This window comes from Paroedura picta, chromosome 11, assembly GCF_049243985.1.
Source record: "Paroedura picta isolate Pp20150507F chromosome 11, Ppicta_v3.0, whole genome shotgun sequence".
Classification (NCBI taxonomy): Eukaryota; Metazoa; Chordata; class Lepidosauria; order Squamata; family Gekkonidae; genus Paroedura; species Paroedura picta.
Window position 1 is genome coordinate 58,108,848 of NC_135379.1, and position 13,655 is coordinate 58,122,502.

Genomic DNA, 13,655 nt, shown 5'->3' on the forward strand with positions numbered 1-13,655 from the left:
GTGACAGCCAAATGGCCACTGTAAACTACCCAAACTTCTAGCATTGGCTCTGAATGTAAGCCACATTACTTTGCTGCAGCTGGAGCCTGGAAACTTTCAGAGTCTTGGGTGATGGTGGGAAGGGGGATGCGAAGTAGGGCTAGAAATCTCTCTGGAATCGGATCAATAGGCTGCTAGATAACACCTGCTTGTGTTATCCGTGTTTGTTAAGACTTCCCTCTTTTACTTGAAGGCTGGTCCTCCCCCCCCCCCCCCGCCCTCTGGAACCTGGGTCTGCTTTAACTGCAAGAGGCAACCCTCTCCCTCCCCCCTTCACCCTCACTACATCCGCATTCCGCAGTTTCACTGTCGGGATGCAGAGCGCCTCCCCTTCCAGTCCTTAGGACCGCTCGGAAGACTTTCCTGCTCGAACGGCTTCGCCAGCGGATCCCGGGAGGTTGGAGCAGAGCGAGCCTGTACCATCTTCTTCGGAAGGGGGGGGGCAGGAAGGAGGAGCCAAGTCAGCATCCGCGGGCCCGATCCGCCCCCTCCTCCCTCCTCCCTCCTCCCCCCCCCCCTGGCGCCGAGGGGAGGCGAGAGCAGGGGAGGGCGGCGAAGGCTCCAACTTCAGCACCACGGACAGCGCCGCAGAGCCCTCTGCCCGGCCGCCTCCCCGCGTCTGCGGCGGGATCTCCAGCGGGGCCCTCTTGGCGGGGACGGCCGAGGCAGAGCGGGCGCCTCCCTTCTGCTCGGGGCTGGCGACGCGTCCGGCCCGGCGGAGTTGGCCAGGGGGCTCTTCCCGCTGGAGAGGGGCGCCGCCGCCGCCGCCGGAGGAGGAGGAGGAGGAGGAAGAGGAGGAGCCGGGAAGGCCGAGCAGCGGCGGGAGGGCGGGGGCAGGATTTTCCCAGCCGCCGGCTCCCCAGCCCGCCTCTCCTGCCTGTGCCGCTCGCCGGAGTCGCGCCAGTCCTTCCCTCCGGCTGGCCGACGATGACTGCGGGAGGCGAGAGCCTGTGAGCCGGCTCCTCTGCGGCGCGGGAGACGCTGCCCCTCGCCCTCGCCCGCCCTGACTGCGCCGCTCGGCTCCCGGGACCGGCACGCTCCAGCCAGCCAGGCAGGCAGGCGCGCCGCGAACCCGGAGCTGCCGCGGAACAGGGAAGGCTCCGCGGGAGCTCTCGCCGCCAGTCTGCAAGGCACGGCTCGCCTGCAAAGGAAGGCGGGAGGGAGGGGGGTGGTGCGTACAGTTCCAACCGCTCGGCTGACCCCTCGCCTACCCCCCGCCTGAGCCCCGGGGTTACACCCCCCCTCCCTTTCTCTCTTCCACCGGGCTTCATCGGGCGCTCCCTCGGATACCTGGCGGCGGACGAAGAGACCTCCAAAGTCCTGACCACTTGGCTTTGCCTCGGAGTAAGGAAGGAAGGAAGGAAGGAAGGAAGGAAGGAAGGAAGGAAGGAAGGAAGGAAGGAAGGAAAGGCTGGGGGGCTTGCCTGCCGCCCCTCCGCGGTGAACACTGCCCCCTCCCTGCCTCCCTCCCTCCCTCCGCCAGCCGGGCCAAGAGCGGGCCAGGGGAAGGCTCCGTTCCGCAGCTGGCGCCGCCCGGGACTAGGCGGGAGGCCGGCAGGACAGGATGGTCGTGGTTCTCCGCGCGAGCTGCAGGGCAGCCCTCTTCCTGTGGATTTTCAGCAACATCAGCTGCAGAGCCCGGACGGCGCTCCCCTCCTCCGCCCGTAAGTACCTCGCCCGCGCCACGCGGAACGCGGCCGTCCCGGGGGCAGGTTGGCTGGGGAGGGATGGCTCCCCGCAGGCGAAGGAGCCTGGATGCGGACGGAGGGAGCAGAGGCGGCGTGGCCGGACGGGAGGGCTGCGCGCAGGAGCCCCGTTGGAGCCCGGGATGGGCTGGCGAGCGGCCGCTGGGCTCTCGCTTCCGAAGTTCTCTCTGACTCAGGCGAGCGCTGGGCTGGCCAAAGCGGGATCCCTGCAGCGGTTGAGGCGGCGACGTGGAGTCGGGCTTGGGGGGGGGGGCGAGGACTTGCGCTTTTGCTGCAGCTGATCGGGGGGGGGGAGAGAGTAGGCTGGAAGTCGACTGGAAGGAGGAGAAAGTTTGGCGCCCCCCCCCCAATAAGAGACAAGAACCCCCCTCCAGTGGGACTTTCTCTGCCTCGAGGGGAGGCCGTCGCGGGCAAGAGAGCGGCGTGCGGGAACGTCGGGGCTGGCGCTGCCTCGGTCGCTTGCCGGGTCCGCTGGGCTGGGGGGGCTGAGCCTCGCTGGAGCCCGGTGGGCACTTGTCGGAGCGGCACCTGGAAGCGTCGCTGCGAGAGGCGGTTGCAGCGATGGGCGTCGTTCAGCCTGAGCGTCCCTTTCCCCCAGCAGGCTCGGCGCTGGTCCGTCCGCAGTTTGGACAGGGCGCTGCGCTCCCCTTAAGCAAGCGCTTTGAGAACCGTCAGATAAGAAGCGCTAGCGCTGCATTCCGCTCATTTTCGTCCCGCTCCAAAGCGAGCGCGAGAGAGGGGAGCGTTGATCCCGGAGAAGAGAAACCTCTGGGTTGCCTGCAAATCCTCCCAGCGCTCCTTGGCAGGCAAGGGGTCTGTGTGTTTCCTCGGGATCGAAAAGAATGAGCTCTGTGCATGCTCAGAGGAACTTCCATCGAGTCTTGCTTGCTATGTCCCGCGGCTGAAACTGGCCAAAGAAGGCCACTTACCTGTGAGGTCTGAGTGGAAGGCTTCAGTGATGCTACCCGAGAGACTCTCCAGGTTGAGCTCCTTTCCCCTCTCCCGTTGGGTGGGGGGACATCTCTTCTTGAGGATTCCCGCTCTATGCTGGGGGCTCGTCCCATCCCATTTATATTCTGCATGTGGCAGTGAGAGGAGATGGTGGGGGAAACCCCCAGTTGGGTCTCCCCGCTGGCCCCTGCAGCATTGGTGCCTTGCAGCCAGCTGCACTGAAGCCCAGACCTTGCTTGATGCTCTGTTCTTTAGGCTGCCTGTCCCACATCTCCCTCCTCCTGCTGTTAGAACATGAACTCACAGGACGTGTCATTTGGGCTAGTTCCCAGCGTTGTGTCAGGGCACTGAGAAAAGCCGGTTTGCCTGTTCGTAGTACTTGCTGGAACACTAGACTCACAGGCAGTCTTGTGTTTTCATGCCTGTAAAAGTTGAGCTGGAATCCTGTGTAAGCAAGAGAATGGGATGGCATATATTTTAATGCTCTGTGTAGGCATGGTCAAAAGAACATCCCGAATAGCTGGACTTGCTCAGCCTCTGACCTTTGCCCAAATATTATGACTGTCATCCTTTGCCACATGGGAAGTCAACACCTGTGGAAGTGTTTTTGGGCACAGTAGCGGAGGAAGAGATGCAGAAAGAGAACTGAATCATAACAGTGCACCTGCTTGCTCTCGCCGTTCTAACCAACCCGATTGCATGCTGGCATAGGAAAAGCGCATGCAACAGAACCCTGCAGGGAAGCAGGGAAGTATTTATACTTATTCATTTGTACTTAGATTCCTATAACGGCCCCTCCTGGTATCTTGCCTTCATTGTATTCACCTTCAGGCTATACTGAAAAAGCCGTATAGTTGGGAGGTGTGTTTTTCCCCCCCTTAGCTCTGAAATTTGGTTATGTCCCCTACGTCAGGGGTAGTCAACCTGTGGTCCTCCAGATGTTCATGGACCACAATTCCCATGAGCCCCTGCCAGCGTTTGCTGGCAGGGGCTCAAGGGAATTGTAGTCCATGAGCATCTGGAGGATCACAGGTTGACTACCCCTGCCCTACGTGCTTCGATATGCAACCATCTGGGTGGATAAATTTATTCCTCGGTTTGAAGTTTTCCTCTTGGTTGCACTGCCGTTCTGTTGAGGCCAATCAGTTGTATGTGCTTCAGTCTGAGGGGGGATTGGAAGGCACTATCTGTTGAAAGAAATGCTCATAGGAGGGATTGTCTCCCAGCAAAGTCCATAGCATCAGTACACAGACCATAGCATCACTGGTGCTTCCAACAATTTGTGACCAAGCTATCTCAAGGAAGAGCTGGGTAGATTCGGAGCCACTTGGGTAGAGATAGTCTCAATTGCTTGAGATAATGCTTGTGAGTTTAAAAACCAGAATGATTCTTATAGCTGGAATGTTTTACATTTTATAATAATATTTCAGTTATCGATGATTCTTTTATCTTGTTAATGCCAGATGTGTTTATGAATCTTGTAATTTGACTACTGGTCAAGTACCGTAATAATAAAGACTTGAACCAAACTATCAATAATAAAGACTTGGACCAAACTATCAAGAATCCTTGTTGCTGAAGTGCTTATGGGAAGTTGGGCTGACTCTGGCTGACTGATGGGGAAAGGAAATGGCTTTAGTCCGTAGTGCCAACGACATGAGATGCAAGAAGGGAAATGCCTAGGGCAGACGTGGCCAAAGCATAGCTCCCCAGATGTCCATGGGCACTTTGCAAGAGTGAGGCCAAGACTGCAACCAAATTCGGGAGTGTAAGTCGGGTGACCTATTGTCATACATCAAATGTGCACCACATCAGAGGTCCATTGTGGACGCCTCAGAAGTTGGCTCACACGTCTGTTTTGTGCATAGAAAAGTGCAAGAATCCAGTAGCACCTTAAAGACTAACAAAACATCTAGCAAGGGGTGAGTTTTCGTAAGTCACTGCTCACTTCTTCAGATACAGCTCATCCAATCTGACCAATAAGCTGGAGAGCATATCTCTCCCCTGTACAGGACGGATGGGGCTAACTGTATACAAGTACAGTTATATACAGATACGCCAGGAATGTGAATCCATCTGCCCTATATATTGGAGAGCTTATCAGTGACCCCTGAAAGCTTGCAACAAATTTTGTTAGCCTTTAAGGTTCTCCTGGACTCTCGCTCTTTTCTACTGTGACTGATGGACTAACACAGCATCCCATGGCATATTGTAACCTTTAGATGCAGAAAACCAGACCAACCAGCACTTCTAGGCTTTCAAAACAGTTAAGAGAACTAATTAGCAGTTGGGGGGAAGTTGAGCACCTATTGTCTCTGTGTCTGTTTTCATTATGTTCTTCTATGGGATTCCTTGAAGCCTCTTAATGGAAACTTCATTTAACTTTATTCATGGGTTTTAGCAAAGCTATTTTGCAGAGATGACTTATTCCGTAATATGAATGTCACGGAGTTCACATATATGTCATCAGGCAAACGGGATTGTTTCGCCAGGCGATGCTTCTCGGATGCAGTGATAAACGGCCAGCGATCTGGCTGAGCGATATTTCTGCGCCAAGTTGAACGGCGAGGATCCAGAGACTCTTAACTATTTGCATCAAGGATAATGAACAGCTTAGCCAGGAGAGGTCATCACAAGACAAAAAGTAAGATGGGAAATAAAATTTCATGCTTGTGCCAACCTCCTTTCCTCTGATTTTAGCTCTGATGAGCTAGGGAGGAAAGGAATGGAATAGGGTTTCATGGGTGCTCCCAGGCCAAAAGGTCTCTACAAGACTGATTCTGTGAAGGCAAAGGGGTGGCAGATTACAGTGGATGAGCGATTGGGATGTGAGTGTCCTGCATAGTGCAGGGGGTTGGACTAGATGACCCATGAGGTCCCTTCCAACTCTATTATTCTATGATTAAAAGAAAGAAAGAAAGAAAGAAAGAAAGAAAGAAAGAAAGAAAGAAAGAAAGAAAGAAAGAAAGAAAGAAAGAAAGAAAGAAAGAAAGAAAGAAAGAAAGAAAGAAAGAAAGAAAGAGATCCAGACAGCTTTCAAGAACTGGTTCGAAACTAGTCCCTTCCCTTCGCAGCTGGATTTTGTCCAGTTCTTCCTGTGTACGGTGGAATGAAGTTGGTTCCAAGCACGGTCCCCCACTGTTCGAGGAGCTTTTGAAATTCTAATATCACCCTCCCTTTCCTGGATTTGACCTGGGAGAGAAAACAAGATTTGGTCCAGACTTTTCACAAAGCGGGCAGTTTGATTAAGAATGATCATTCAGATGCATGCAAGAGCAGATCACGATAAAGTACCGAACAAGATCCAAAGTTCTCCTTTTGTAGGACAAAACAGACAACAGGTCAGGGTCTAGAATTCCAAAAGGAAGTTCTCTTTACTCTCTGAGTACATTTCGCTTTTCTTTTAGGGAGAAAAGGGAAAGAAACTCTTTATACATATTATTTTCCCATGGGCAATAAACATGGAACAGATCCTTGAATGAGATGAGGTTGCTTAGAGATCAGCAGGTTTAAGAATAGATTTTCAGGGGGGGGATATTTAGCAAGCCAGCATAGGCTCAAAATTTAGAAGCCATTATATTTTTATATATTGTGTTGTTGTTGTTTGACATTCTTTGCAAGTGGGCTCAGGGTGGCTTGCAAACATTCATAATCAAAATTTGAAACAAAACTCCCAACCCAAACCTCCCCCCACCACACCCACCCATCCCTATCCTGCCCCAACCATCTTCCTTCTGGCCTGGAGAAGGTGTTTTGGATGGGAACAAATGTCCAGTCAAAAAGAAAAATGGGGGAGGGGGTCTGGAGAGGAGAGACGGAAGGTCCACATGATGGTAAGCAGCCCTAGCTCAGCCATAGGCCTGGCAGAAGAGCGCTGCCTTACCAGCCCTGCAGAACTGTGTTTGAATTTCAGTCTTCCTTGACAGTGTAACTTTCAAGATACATGTAAAATCCCTTAACACAGAGAGGGCACTTAGAACAGCAACATAACACGTCCTGTAGTAGAACCTGTCAGGATTGCTCCCCTCCTGGGGAAACATCTTGCCTTGTGTTTGCTGAGAGCAGAACCCCAAGTAAATAGGGAAATTAATAAAATGTTGTTTGACATCTTGCTGCTTCACACACACACACACACACACACACACACACACACACACACTGTCTAACGGAGTGCATGCATGAAATATCATTAATAGTACTCATTTACTTGGCGGCATGAGACGTGAAAAAGGGGTTCATTACATTGCTTGATCCATGTCAAGAGAACTCTGCCTCCTTTGGAGAAAGCCTTTTTCTTTCTGTTGGAAGAAAATCTAGGGAAAGGGAGTGGATCCAGCTCAGCAGGAAGAGATCACTGGATTCCCCCCTTCATCTCCAGTTTGATCCACCCGCATTTCCCCCGTAGTGTGGGAGAATGTGCTAAATGTCAAGGGGGTGGGTGGGTGGTTTTTAATAGCTTTTACCCCATTATGTTGTTGTTGTTTTGAATTCTGTATCTGAAATTTGATGTTAGCCACCACAGCCTGGCTGGCTGGGAGGGGCAGCCTAAAAGTCTAATTAATTAATTGACTAAACAAACAAACAAATAGGGCAATGGGCACACCATCTAATCCAGGAGTAGTCAAACTGCGGTCCTCCAGATGTCCATGGACTACAATTCCCAGGAGCCCCTGCCAGCATTCGCTGGCAGGGGCTCCTGGGAATTGTAGTCCATGGACATCTGGAGGGCCGCAGTTTGACTACCCCTGAAATCAGTAGCCATACTTTGCTATACATATTGCCAAGAAGCATATAAGATGAAGGCTATCCTCAACAACTGGATAATGTTGAAAACCTCTGGACTCAGTTATTGTTGTTTAGAATTGGCTGGTGATTTCTCTACTAGCCGGTCAATGTGTTTACCATCTGGGCACATTCTCCATGACCACATCACCTAACTGGCGGCGGGTGGGGAGAGGGTGTCTTGTCAGAAGGTGTTTCAATCCAAAAGTACTGGATGTGTCAGAATAACTTTGAACAGGGGGATCGATTCAGCTGGGCCGCCATATCGTCCCAAAAGAGCAGAATGAGGTTTGAGTCCAGTGGCTCCTTGAAGACCAACAAAGTTTTCTCCAAGGTGTAAGCTTTTGTGCGCATAGCACACTCTGTCAGATACTTCATCAGATCTTCAGCATGTACACAAAAACGTATACTTTGACTATGGGGTAAACCGTGTTCCACACAGCAATAAAACCATATTCCCGTTCCATTTGGGGCAGGCAGTAATTTCAGTGTTGTGCCCAGAAGAGACGAGAAAGTATTCTCAATTGCTATTTGGTCTGTCTGAAGACAACAGTGCTGCTCCTGAAACAGTCAATGTTGGTATATAAGATATTCCTGGGCATAGCTATCTTGCCAGTTCAGTGTTATGATTCAGGTAACATAAACCCCTTGCAGACATAAACCATATTAATCTCATTATCATGTATGTAAAGGCCTACAAATCTGCAATGAAGGGAGTAAGTGATGGAATAGAGTGCTCTAGAGCTATCTTTCCTAATTCTTGTTCAGGTTTCATAACGAGAGATGGGCACAAACCGAGAAAATGCAGTTCAGTCTAGTTCGCGGTGTGACCAATTCACGAACCACAAACTGTCGCAAACTTTTAGGGCCCAAATGAACTAGTTCAGTTCATGAGGTTCATCCCGCTGACATGCTGGAGTCACCAAACTCAAAAGGGGTCTCTGGCTGACTGTCCTCTACCTGCCCTATACGTTTGGTGAGGTTTAGATTTATGGGGTCTGAGTTACAGCCCCCCAAAGAAGGTGGCCCCAGGAAAGTGCTTTCTGGGGAAATGACCTTCAGTCAGGCTCAAGAGGATCAAGGGTAAATAGAATAGATCCTTGGCAAGCAAGAGAAATCAAAGTCACAGGAGACCTCCTTCATGGGCTCATCCACATGCCCTCTGTTCTGCCCCCAGCCTTTGCGCATCAGTCTTCCATGTATTTTCATGTGCAAAGGTGGTCATGAGGCTTAATAGCTAAGGGTACATGACGGCTGATGGAATCTAAATGCTAAACATGCCAGCAATGGCCAATCCATGTTCTACAACTTGCTGCCAATATTTGGACAGCTTGGTGTTTTGATTTCTTCTTTTCCCAAAGATGTGGCATGCATTTCCTCCTTTCACTCATGTTATGCTCAGATTCTTATAATGCATTTAAATCGAGAGAGCCATCTTTCATCCACTGTAGCTCTGACAGGGACTAATGTACCAATATTTAATGTTTCAATCAGAAACTGAAAGCTACGGCTACACATGGATACGTTTGTATTTGTCTCGGAGTCCGCTGGAGAGCAACGCTTCCTGGAGGAATTCCTTCGTTATTTCAGCTCAGGCCTTGAGGGAATCCATGTAAAGAATCCTGTTTGGTTTCGGGAACGGCTCAGAAATATCCAAGACCAATATCAGTCCAATAACTCACAGCAAATGAACCGGGTGTGTCTTTTTCTTCTTCGAAATGCTCAAGCCGCCGCCTACACTACACCTCTTAAAGAATGGCTGAAATAAACTGAACTGTATTGTGGGGGTTTCATTAAGAGTTCCCTTTACTGGCATCTCCTATGGAGATACACAGCTGAGTTATCTGGATCGCGGTTCCATCTCCCTCAATTCAACACATGTTGACAGCAACAATTCCGCAGTGTCTCGGGTGAATGTCTTCCCCAGTCCTGTGACTTGCCGTTCTTTGATTTGGAGATGCTGGGTATAAAACCCATGGTCTTCTGTAAGTCAGTGATGTGCTCTGCTATTGAGCTATGCCCCTTACTTAAATCTATTGCCCTTGGGAGGCTTACTTGGCCTGTTTAATTAAGGTCCGGTTTATGTTGGTACAGAGGTTGTAAGTTGTGTAGCCATTGCAGAAGTTGGTTCACAGTCCCTCTGCACATAGAATGCTCTGGTATGGATTGAGGCCAACACAATGGCATAGAGGGAGGGAGGTGGGGTAGAAGGCTTCACTTGAAAGATGGCAACCCTAAGAGGTCTCTGTGAGCACATCAATCTTGACTTAGTCAGGTTTGTGCACACCTAGGTAGTGTGGAATTCCAGAACATGAACCTGCACCAATGTGGCAACCTTACCTCCTCTCTGCAATGTTTTCTTGACCCAAAATAGGTCAGGGGGTGCTAGGTGGCTGCGGGGGCATTACACACTTTTGAGGCCCCACTGTTCAGATCAGGGACAGCAAACCTCCAGGTGGGGCCTGGTGATCTCCTGGAATTTCTGCTCATCTCCAGACTATAAAGATCAGCTCCCCAGGCAAAAATGGCTGCTTTGGAGGGGTGACTGTTTAGCATTGTATGCCACTGAGGTTTAGGGATGCCAGCCTTCAGGTGGGATCTGAGAATCCCTTGGAAGTACAGCTCTTATCCAGGAAGTTAGGCTGAAGGGAAAGCTCTTTCCTCTCACATGCATCTCTTCAAAAGGAATGCACGTGGCCAAAGAATCTCCTTGGCTAGTGATGTCTGCAAGTTCAAGTCATCACCTAATAAAAGTGGATTACCTAGTTTCCCCCGAAGTCTTACTGTCTACTTTCCTGTAAAGCTAACTCCACTTGAAATTCTGGGCCACTTATGCGTTTGAGTTCATAGAAGTTTTTTATTTACTAGGACAAGCTTGAAAAAAGTCACTTCAGTTCCCATGCCTCTCCAGCCATTTACTTGTTCACTATTTACAGTTTCAACCTGAAAATATTCTTTATTTAGATCTTCCTGCACTTTCCAGATTCGCAGGACTGATACTGGTTTGTCTGCCTGTATGTGCCCCGAGATACAAACAGTTGCTGGTAAGGCTGGCCATATCCCATAGCCCAGGAGGGAAACACCCACCCCAACTGCAGTCTGCGAGCCTCTACCATCATCTCTAGATCGTTGCTCATCTCTAGATTATAATGATTAGCTTTGCAGGCAAAAATGGCAACTTTGGAGGCTGGACTCTGAAGCATTGTACAATTTTGAAGTCCCACCTCCAAACTGCCAGGAGTATTTCCATCCCAGGGGTAGCCAACCTCCAGGAATTACAGCTCATCTGCGGACCATAAAGATCAGCTTCCCAGGCAGAAAGGGCTGCTATAGAGTTTGGACAGGATTGTTGTGGAGAACAAACATCTAAGACATACTGCACAGGGTTCTGCAGATGAAACAGGATGTAAAAGAACCTCCGCAACAGCATCAAGTTTCATCTGCACAACAGTTTCACCTGTGTGGTAGGCCTCAAATCTACAGAGAGTTGCTTGCCTGCCTCTTCCCTCCAGCAGCAAGGCTGGCCTGAGCAATATTTTAAGTGAGAAGGGGTTTTTCTGTGGCCTCCCTGTCAGCCAACAGTTTGGCAGAAGGGGAAAGCTCCCCCCTCAAAAGGAATGACCTCACCCATGCCCTCAGGCTTCCCTGCATTGCTCTCAGAAATGCCTCCCTCCCCTCCGTCAGGGGCTGTCAGAGTCTCCTTCCCAACAGACCTGAAAGGGGGGGGGGAAGGAGCGCACTCATCAACCACCTGCCAGCACCGTTAGTGGTCTTAGGCAAAGTGAGGGAAGATGTTGGACGTGACAATTAGGACAGCCCTGGGGCGAAAAGGGATGGCGCAGTCTGGCCAAGCCTCCATTCTCACCCCCCTCAGCAGTCCTACCGACCTCCTCTCCCTGCAGTGGTCAGGGGCAGACTGGCAGCAATGTCACCAGATTGCCTCTGGCCGGGCAGGGGGGCGGGCTGCATCACCTCCCTATTGGGCCCAAGTCAGGGGGCGGGGCCATACGTCCCTTCCAATTGGTCCAGAGATTGGACTGGCCCCGCCCACTCTATGCCACCTAGGCCTTAGTTTTTTATATACAATGAAACTGTTCCAGATATGAAAATCCCTCCATCGAGGTTCCTTTGCAGTCATCGTTGTTTGCTTGTTAAGAACGTATGACCAGAGGAGAAGCCATATTGGATTGAGCCAATGGCCAATCCAGTCCAACACTTTGTGTCTCACAGTGGCCATGACCCAGGTGCCATCAGGAGGTCCACCAGCAGGGCCAGAACTCCAGAAGCCCTCCCACTGTTGTCTGCAGGCACCAAGAAGACAGATATTAGATATCTCTAATGTTGATTTCCTTCCTGTCTTCTGAAACTTCCCAACAGTTAAAAAAAAGATCTAGAAATCAGTTCTGGGAATTACTGATAGGACAAGTTTTAACTTCTCATAATTCCTACATCTATAAGAGACTAAATAAAAATATGTTTAGAATTAATACTGAGCCAATTACTTGGCAGCCAGATAGTATACACTGGCCCACGGGGACAAAAATCAAATATCTCTTATTAAAGAGAGAGTGAGAGAGAATTATTAATACTCACAATACCGACATTTGTAAGAATGAGTTTGTGGGAACCTGGCCAGGATTCGTTATAACAAAATGATGAGCATGTAAATAATAAATACACTTTGATATTATCTTTCCATTCATAATGATGCTGTTTATTGCTTAATTGCCATAGGATTCTGTTTTCTAGCAACAATTGGGCAGAGTAAACAGTGGCTCTAGACCAGGGGTCATCAAACTGCCAGCAAATGCTGGCAGGGTTTCATGGGAATAGTAGTCCATGGACATCTGGAGGGCCACAGTTCGACTACCCCTGCTAGACCTTTTAAAAAATGACACACAGATTAGTTCCTCCCCCTCCACAAAATCTGCCCGAGCTCAAAGTCCCTTTCTGTCTCCTGCTGGACACACAACTGAGATTGCCATGTGCAATTTTTTAAACCTGTCAATTCCCTTAATTTTATATGGTCACATAATGTGGAAGTTATTTTGCCCAAGGAAAAAGAGGAGAAAATAATTTAACCCCAAAACAATTGAATGAAGGAATAAAAAAAGATAAAGAAATGTAAACGTGCAGCCTGATACTATAAATGCAAGATGTAGAAAAATTTAAATGGTTTAAATATAGGAAATATAGGATGTGACCCGCCTCGAGTCTATTGGGAGAGGTGGGAAATAAATCCAATAAATCCAATCATCATCATCATCATCATCATCATCATGCATTTATTAAGGACACTATAAGGCAGGCTTTCTCCATTAGGGTTTCGTGAAGCTCTGGGGTTTCTTTATGACCATATTGGGTGATATGACCAATATGTTGACCCACCCACCACTCCCCAAATAGCCAATGATGGTCCTGGAGGGGATGGGAAGGGGAGAGGCCCAAGGTGGGCATATATACAACACTATTCTGCAATATTGTGCCATTTCTGGGATTTCTGGAAGTCTGGAGAATATTTCAGGGGTTTCTCAATGGTAAAATCAAAGTTGAGAAAGGCTGCTATAAGTCCTCAATAATAGCCTCGCATGCACAATCACTTCTTAAAATCACAGACCAAATGTTCCAGACCAAAAGCATTTTGGCACATTAGCCTTCTCCAGCGGTCAGGCATGCATAAGCATACGTACATTGTAATATATATTAGCTCCAGAAGTGCGTATTGCCGAAGAACAAAAAGATCACAGTAGAAATTGCTGAAAAGGAATATTATTGTGAGGTTGTTTGGCCTCAACAGGTCAACCTTCTGTATCTTTGGATGTAATATTTTAAAATGCAATAATATTTTTTAAAAAAAAAACTTTACCAAATACATAATATCGAGATATAGGACCTAGTTAATTCTAGGCCATCCCCATTCCATGGCTGGATATGCTGCCTGACCCTGTGAGTCTACTGGATGTAGACCTTTGGTCCCCACCCCCCTGCTCCCTCTGTCGTTTCCCATCAGCAGAAAAGCTGGTTGGATCCAACCCACTCGGGGATGCATTGGTTAATGTAATATTTTCAGTGCTCACAGTTGACAGCAGAGGCTTGATGGAGGCACTGAATTTTTATTGTGCAACTCCAAGGCTACAGACTCTCCCTTGACAGTAATGAATCCAGAAATATAAGTTA

General features: G+C 49.4%; 1 protein-coding gene across 2 annotated transcripts in view; it reads left to right on the forward strand.

The window, feature by feature from the left end:
- Positions 1-492: 492 nt before the first annotated feature.
- Positions 493-13,655, forward strand: part of CNTNAP2 (contactin associated protein 2) — a 1,139,689-nt gene continuing 1,126,526 nt past the window's right edge. Inside the window, exon 1 of one of the 2 annotated variants that reach the window (XM_077304685.1) lies at positions 493-1,703. In XM_077304685.1, the coding sequence (XP_077160800.1) occupies positions 1,604-1,703 (100 nt within the window). In that variant the 5' untranslated portion in view covers positions 493-1,603. The remainder of the gene's footprint in view (positions 1,704-13,655) is intronic. The other variant, XM_077304684.1, reaches the window with a different exon arrangement.